This window comes from Cydia strobilella, chromosome 10, assembly GCF_947568885.1.
Source record: "Cydia strobilella chromosome 10, ilCydStro3.1, whole genome shotgun sequence".
In the NCBI taxonomy this organism is placed as follows: Eukaryota; Metazoa; Arthropoda; class Insecta; order Lepidoptera; family Tortricidae; genus Cydia; species Cydia strobilella.
The window spans coordinates 10,164,019-10,172,503 of NC_086050.1; the positions used below are offsets into that span (position 1 = coordinate 10,164,019).

At 39.8% G+C, this 8,485-nt stretch overlaps 1 protein-coding gene across 1 annotated transcript in view; it reads left to right on the forward strand.

Moving 5' to 3' along the window:
- Positions 1–8,485, forward strand: part of LOC134744982 (endoribonuclease Dicer) — a 95,343-nt gene that overhangs the window by 43,888 nt on the left and 42,970 nt on the right. The window contains exons 21-26 of the mRNA XM_063678935.1: positions 912–994; positions 1,267–1,363; positions 1,675–1,786; positions 2,126–2,301; positions 3,061–3,297; positions 3,442–3,577. Of these exons, the coding sequence (XP_063535005.1) occupies positions 912–994; positions 1,267–1,363; positions 1,675–1,786; positions 2,126–2,301; positions 3,061–3,297; positions 3,442–3,577 (841 nt within the window). The remainder of the gene's footprint in view (positions 1–911; positions 995–1,266; positions 1,364–1,674; positions 1,787–2,125; positions 2,302–3,060; positions 3,298–3,441; positions 3,578–8,485) is intronic.

Consider the following 8,485-nt stretch of genomic DNA (forward strand, 5'->3'; position numbering starts at 1 on the left):
AGTTACTGTGTTTATGCAATCGTAACTGTGCTAGGTGCAGGTACTAACATGCAACAACACACTTACCTGACCACAGGGCCGGATTTAGAGGTCTGGAGGCCCCGGGGCAACAAAGGAGTGGAGGCCCCCTGGTCCCAAATTATTTTTCCGACTATTGTGGGGGGCCCATCTTTTGTGGAGGCCCGGGGCAGTAGTCCTGGTTGCCCTCCCCTAAATCCGACCCTGCCCGACCCGTCGTTGAGCCTTATCTCATTGCAACAAAAGGTTCAAAAGTGGTCAGAGAACTGTGACGCCAATGGAATATTTGTTTAAAGTAACATACTTAAAATACAATCGTATATCTATTACTATGCTGTAATATCATAATATCACCACTTACCCTTTGACCGCCTAAGACGTCAATTGACGCGCGCGGCTTCAGCCAAATGTCAACGGTTCACAATGACGCGCCGCGCCAGATAGGCGTGGCGGTGGAGGTCAAAGGGTAATAGTATTAGATGTGTAAAGTCTGAGAAAAAAATAGAAGTGTGCTGGTCCCATATTGGGATACCCTCCTACAATTTAAGAGGGAATTAAATCTTCTCGGGTCTGAGGTGTAGGGTCGGAGCCGGCGTAGCTTTATCGCGTATATATATATATTGAAAATAGTTGTATTGTATAACTAGCCTTATGAACCGATTGTGCATGTACAACCAGCCTTAAAGTTTATAGTTCATGATGGTTCATTATTTTTGCACTTTGTAGCTTTTCCTCAGTAACCCGTTGACCACGAACGCTGTAAAGGGTTCGAAACGTCGGGATGTATTATAAATTCAATATACGCGATACAATCCGTTTTCATAGTTTTAATTCATGAGTAACTATCGCGGTAACCGAAGACAATATTAACTAATTTATTAATTTTATTTCAGAGTTCACATGTTACTGATTGCGTACGACCTTCGCGCTGAAATCACAAAATACACTAAATATGGACGAGTCCATATAGAAAAAGGTAATTTAAATATATAAATTCATTGATAGATAGGTATAGTATTGCACCGTGGAGAGATAATACTTTACGTGCACTTAGCTTGTGACACATGAAATTGTCAGTGACATTTAAATTTCGATTCCATTCAGTCGCCATTCATAATATTTTCCTCACTCTTTTTCTCTATCTCTCTCGTGCGAGACCCAAAACTAGTCTTCTGAATGTCTAACCGCGTATAAGCATGTTGTTTGAAAAGATGATTAAATTTACAAATATTTGTAATATTGTTTTAGGCGAGGAATGGGAGCCAATAGCTATAAACCTCCCAGTCGCGATGAAATCACTGCAAGCGCAAGTTGAAGAGCCTACAACTATCAACAGTATCGACAGGTATATTAAACCTTACTTTAAACTTACAAAACATAGACTACATGAGGGTATAATTTCCCTCAAGGAAGTCTTCTTTCATTAAATCTGCGTACACATGATATTTATTTCTTTAAATACCTACGTGCTAAATACAATTGTTACCCAAAAACTTATATCCGTACGTGTATGGGTACTCTACCTACACCAGCAAAAATACATTCTGATATTGAGTGAGTTGAGTAAAAAAGTGAGAGCGCTTAAAATGCTGATGAATGACTCTTTGCTCTAGACGAGTCATTCAAAATCCATATTTTATAGTAAGTATTTTTCAGGATAAATAACCCCATAGACCCAGAGAACGCTCCTCGCCGGCCAATCGTGTCCATGAAGGAAAGTCTGTATCAACTGCAACAGAAAAAGATAAACAAGGAATATCCTTGGGATGTAAGTATTTTAGATCCTTAAACTAACACACAGTCACACTTTAGAAACAGTTGTTTAAATCCGGTGGTAATTAGTGCGTCCGTTTAAAATGTATGTATTGGACATTTGACTAACTTTTTTTAGTCGCGCTCTTAACAACTTTAAGCGATGATCTAATCAATGCAACCCGCCTTTTGACCTGACCCAGTCTTCAAACTCCTACCAGCGAGCCCTTACTTTTGGCCCGCGGAATGGAACCTTTAGGGCAAAGGCTACGCATCGGCCGTATCGCCCACAAAAAGGAAACGGTAGCTTCGAAGCTAGGCTAGGCCACTCAATTTATTTTATTTTTACTCGCAGGCAAAAATGGAACCGATCGACATAGAGCGCAACATATCGTCAGTGACTCTCATGGACATAGAATGCTATGACGAGTTCGTATCAGCACCTCTATACGCGCGCGAGGAAATGTCTCAAATGGCGTTCATGCGCTCGCCACACACTTCGGCTGCGGCCATCTTGCCGCCGCCTCTCAAGTGAGCATTGTAATATAGTCTTTACTACTATGACAAAAGATCTATAAAGAATGCTACGTCGAGTTCGTATCAGCACCTCTGTACGCGCGCGAGGAAATGTCTCATAGTAAAAGTTGCTTAGTATTGCCTATATATTCACACTAATATTATAAATGCGAAAGTCTGTCTGTCTGTCTGTGAATGACCTCTTCACGCTTAAACCGCTGAACCAATTAATTGAAATTTGGTAAACAGATATTTTGAGTCCCGGGGAAGGACATAGGATACTTTTTATCCCAGAACTCACCCCTCAAGGGGGTTGAAAAGGGGGGTGGAAATTTGTATGGGGAATCAATAACCGCTGAACCGATTTAGATGAAACTTGGTATGGGGATAGTTTGAGCTGTGGGAAAGGATATAGAATAATTTTATCCCCGAAATCATAAAATAATAATCATCATTTAAGGGTGTTAAAAATGGGGTGGAAATGTATAGTGTGGACCAATTTGGGGGTGAAAAAAGGATGTACTAAAAAGCAGATTTGTTTAAGAATTAAGGTACCCAAATAACTAATTCCACGCAGACGAAGTCGCGGGCAAAAGCTAGTATTCACATAAATATTACTGCTAACGAAAAAAACATACTGTATGACTCCTCCTGCGTTAGCGACAGTGTTGGTAAACCAATATTTTAACAGCAGTATGAGTATGACTCACATGGAGTCATGGACCTCATATGTATAGCATTCTCACCAATCTCACCATACTAATTTCTCACCAGATACAACGACAAAATCAAGCTCCTCTCCCTAAAGCCAACGGGCCGTGGCCCCGAATTACGTGACGTACTCTTCGCACTCACAACCATCAACTCTCACGACACGGCCAACTTGGAACGCGCGGAAACTCTAGGAGATTCCTTCTTGAAGTTCGCTGCCAGCTTGTATTTGTACCACAAATTCCGGAAGCTGAACGAGGGACAGCTAACTAATATAAAGAGCAGATTAATTGGTAACAGGTGAGATTCAATTTTTTTAAATTAGTCATATTCTACAGAACTATCTTAACGAGATTTCCCAAATAGAAACGACTTCAACCGATTTTCTGTTCCATTTAATGTAAGATTAGAATAAATAAATAAAAACGTTTTTCTTTTCTACAGGAACCTATACTACGCCGGAGAGAAGGTCAAACTGGGGGGTCGCATGAAGGTGGAACAGTTCAGTCCGAGGAAGGATTTCCTCGTGCCCGGCTTCTTAGCGCCGAGGCAGGTGCAGCAGTTCATTGATGGTCATTGCGTGAGTATCTTGCTTTTTACTAAAATTTATTTGAACACTTAGACTACTTGGAGAGCGGGTTTGGAGAATGAACACTAAATATTTTTGATATAATTAGATCGAAAAAAAAAACTATATTAAAACAACAAGACAAAACGCAAAACGCTTTATTGTAGTTTTTGGCGCCGAGAAATATGTGTCATTTTACTTTGGGTATAATAAAACTTAGCACTTTAGATGTTTACCATTACCACGGAAATTGACAGTGAACGCCGTATTATCGCTTTTTAGGGTGGGGGGGGGGGGGCAAGTCAAATATTGTACTAGAGTATATATTCACGACAGCCGCAAGGGGCTGGAGTGAATTAAAGACTAGTAACAATATTCTTACCCCCGTAGTTACACACAATAATAATAATAATAATAAAAGACGTTTATTCAAGAAGTTGTAACATAGGTACATAATAAAAGTACACGATAATGCTTACAAACTAATTGAAAGGGAAGGTGGCTCAGCTGATGTCTGTGCCAAAAAGGCTTCGGGGCACAGCAGCCCCAAAGGTTTTCAGCAACGGACGCTGTTATTCTGCCACCGCCGTAATTGTATCTAGCTAAGGACAGTATAAACATTTACACTATTACATATAGGACATGATAGCAAAACCGAGCAATGCGCAGTGGATAAAAAAGTGCTAACTAAAGTGCTAAATTTAAATATCTATTGAGCAGGTCACTCAACCAAAAGTGTACGTTACTTCCTTCAATACTAAATTGTAAGGGAAATAATTCTTAAATACGATGACATTTCAGACATTCGTCCGCCATACTGTAATTTTTTGACTAGTTAGGCATCGAAGGCACGGACCCGGACGCATTCAGCCACGATTGAAAATTGCATAAAAATATTTTAAACTGCTATTAAATTAATCAAATTAAATATTTTTAAACATAAACAAAACTATTAAATTATAAACGTTAGCATTTTGAAAGTAAAACTCATTTTATACCTTGACTTTTAAGAAGTATTTTACTTAGAACCTAATCTGGGGGCACGGCCGTGCCCCCGCCAAGACGAGACAAAGGGCAAAAGGCAGTTCATATCTTTTCTCGGCACGTTTCGCCGTATTTTCGAACTCTCGTAGCTTCGTCTTGGACAATGCTAGAGAGCTGTAATTTTTTGTATACCATGTACTTAGTAGACTTATCAAAAACACCAAGTTTTATTAAGCTACCTATTATACTTGAAATTTTATAGTACCTTAATTTTCACTGTCCGAAACACATGAAATTCGCGTCATAGAAAATACAGACTACTTCCTGAAGTCTTAGAAGGCTGAAATTTGGCATGTAGGGATGGGTCTGTATGCAGACACATATGGTGACCAGAAATCTGTAACTTTCGCCCTGCAACCCCTTCAAATGGGGGTACCTAAAAATACCTCTAATCCTGAAAACATTGGTTCCTGAAGTCCTAGAATCGTGAAATTTTGTGTGGTAGCAGTGATCGGAATGCTAATACAAAAACAACAGTAAAAAAAAACAAAAAGTTTTCGAAGTACCGATTTGAACCAGGTTCACGTAAACCAGCCAAATAGCGCCCTCTATATTAGCACTGTTTCTTGTCGTAAACTTTTCAAAACCTTACTTCAAACACAAGCGCTGGTGGCCTAGCGGTAAGAGCGTGCGACTTTCAATCCGGAGGTCGCGGGTTCAAACCCCGGCCCGGCTTAATGTTAACAGAAGGCTGGTTGAAAAAAGTGATCGTATCTACATACATGTAGAAGCTTATATAGCTAAGTGCTGTGCCACACTATGACACTACGGATTGGTAATGAACTATTACATATAATGACATAGCTAAACTAAGCTCATAGAGTACTTCTGCAAGTACACAAGAGTTTCGCTAGATGTCACCTTAATTAGTTTAATTATTATATCATAGAATTGAGAAACTTAATCTATCTAGATTAGGTAAGTATTAGGTATTTGCTTTATTATTTGTATGGACTAATACCTACTTATTGTACCTTGTTAAGATAGGTTTTAACAGTCGCTTTTCCGGAAAGGAAAACATCGCGAGGAAACGGGACTAATCCTAATAATGGCAGTCGCTTTCGTAAAAAATTGTGCCTTGATATTCGTTGCCAACTTGCCAAGCGGACCCCAGGCTCCCATGAGCCGTGGCGTGGCTAAAAATGCCGGGATAACGCGAGGAAGATGATGAACCAACCTCGCGAACAAAGCCTAAATAAGTGTAGCCTATTAGAAAAAAAAAACAAAACTGTATTGATACTAAAATTATTTTACCGAACTTGATTAGCAGTTAAATTGTCTGAACGCGAAGGCCGATGGCGAGCACTTCGCAAGTAGGTGTTTGTGGAAGTCGCAAGAACCATGCATGCATACAGTTGTAGGTACTAAAGTTTTGTGTTTGAACACTACAGAAGCGCGCCTCTCTTGGTCACTTCTGACCTTAATATCTTCGCGGAGCTCGTCCTTCGGCCAAACCGTTCGCCATGAAGAAACTTGGAGACGTTGCGGGTAGCGTGTACCTGTCATACGCTCCGGGCATTCGGCCTTCAGTAGCCAAAATGGCAAAAACAGAATCCTTACAGTTTTGAACAAGTTTGGGAACAAATCAAATTATTTTATTAAATATTTTGATTTGTGTTTTTTTAAAGTAGTCACACTACTATATATAAATTAAAAACTGTAATAGATGTCATATATTAAAGAAAAAGTGACGAAGCCCTCCAGTGGTGAAGGCCGGATTCGAACCGGCGTCTTTAGCTATCGCGGCTAACGCCATGAACCCCTAGGCCACCCCGCCACGGCGGTGCCCGTCCGAATTTCTCGACTATATGCCATCTTAGTAAGACTAGGCGTCTTTGACCAGCTCTAAGGGCAAGCAGTGCGCGCTTGCACCTCCTAAACGAACTCCTTACGGATTTACGTTGTAGCGAGAGAGACTGGTGCTGCCATCTATGAACAAGTTTGGGAACAAATCAAATTATTTTTATTATGACATCTATTACAGTTTTTAATTTATATATAGTAGTGTGACTACTTTAAAAAAACACAAATCAAAATATTTAATAAAATAATTTGATTTGTTCCCAAACTTGTTCATAGATGGCAGCACCAGTCTCTCTCGCTACAACGTAAATCCGTAAGGAGTTCGTTTAGGAGGTGCAAGCGCGCACTGCTTGCCCTTAGAGCTGGTCAAAGACGCCTAGTCTTACTAAGATGGCATATAGTCGAGAAATTCGGACGGGCACCGCCGTGGCGGGGTGGCCTAGGGGTTCATGGCGTTAGCCGCGATAGCTAAAGACGCCGGTTCGAATCCGGCCTTGACCACTGGAGGGCTTCGTCACTTTTTCTTTAATATATGACATCTATTACAGTTTTTAATTTATATATAGTAGTGTGACTACTTTAAAAAAACACAAATCAAAATATTTAATAAAATAATTTGATTTGTTCCCAAACTTGTTCATAGATGGCAGCACCAGTCTCTCTCGCTACAACGTAAATCCGTAAGGAGTTCGTTTAGGAGGTGCAAGCGCGCACTGCTTGCCCTTAGAGCTGGTCAAAGACGCCTAGTCTTACTAAGATGGCATATAGTCGAGAAATTCGGACGGGCACCGCCGTGGCGGGGTGGCCTAGGGGTTCATGGCGTTAGCCGCGATAGCTAAAGACGCCGGTTCGAATCCGGCCTTCACCACTGGAGGGCTTCGTCACTTTTTCTTTAATATATGACATCTATTACAGTTTTTTACCTTACAGTTTTGTTTAGTCCGTCTGTCCGTCCGGTCTTCCGTCTATCTGTCGTCCATATGTGACAGCCATTTTGGAACATTATGTGTATTTTGTGAGCAGACTATGATCAGTTGTTTTATAAAGTACATTACATACTCGACTGACGACGTTCATGTGACTCGTATTCTGACGTAACAAAATATTGTTAATTAAATTAAATTTGGCGTATTATGCTGCACAATTTATTTGTGCAGTATTCAGCGAAAGGTGAATATATGTAGTCTTATCATAATAGGAAGTTTGCAGGCACATACGACTTTTTGTTTTCGGATGTCACAGTACCATCAAACAGTTCCCAACGATTTAGAAACTCGCATGCGTGTAGAGATCTCGAAACACCAGAGTAACGCGACCGTAAGATGTATGCATATTCGGAGAGCTCATTTATATACCGGTTTCTTTACCTCTTGACTCGCGTGTGATAAGTGAGCTATTTTAATATTTTTTAAATAAATTCTGCTCACAAAATTTTCCGAAAATAAGTTGAGTAATACGTACAACTTATACAGAAGAACAGCCGGAGACTAAAAAATATTTTTGCCCAACTGTAACGAATACCTACGCTTAGCTCGCGCTTCGCACTCGCTAAATTCAAATTTTAATTTAAAAAATACATGTCTGGGGATCAAACTTGAATCGTCGTACTACAAAGCCGCCGTTTTCCAACAGCACTGCGATAGCACGTACGTACCCACACAAAATTCACTAAAATCGGTTGAGTGAGCTGAATCGGAGACCTTAACTAACGCTTAGGTCATTAAAAACAATTCCGATTATGATAATAATGCTTTAAAATTTCTAGAAACTTACAATTTATAATACATAAAATTCCTGACTTATAATTTATATAGGCTCTACATAGATGGCGCTAGCAATACGTAACTTTTATAAAATCTAATGTTAAAATATTTTAGAATTATGCCTGCTTATATATGATCCTGTATTATCGTAGATTCTATAAACGAATAAGTTATTTCTAGCTGGTAATCAACTCTTACAAAAATGAATGAAATCCCACCAAAAACATTTCATGTAAAGTGTTGCCAAGACTAGGCGCATAAAGCTTTTACACTCAAAAGCTATCAGATCCCGTAGTAGGTACCAAGACTT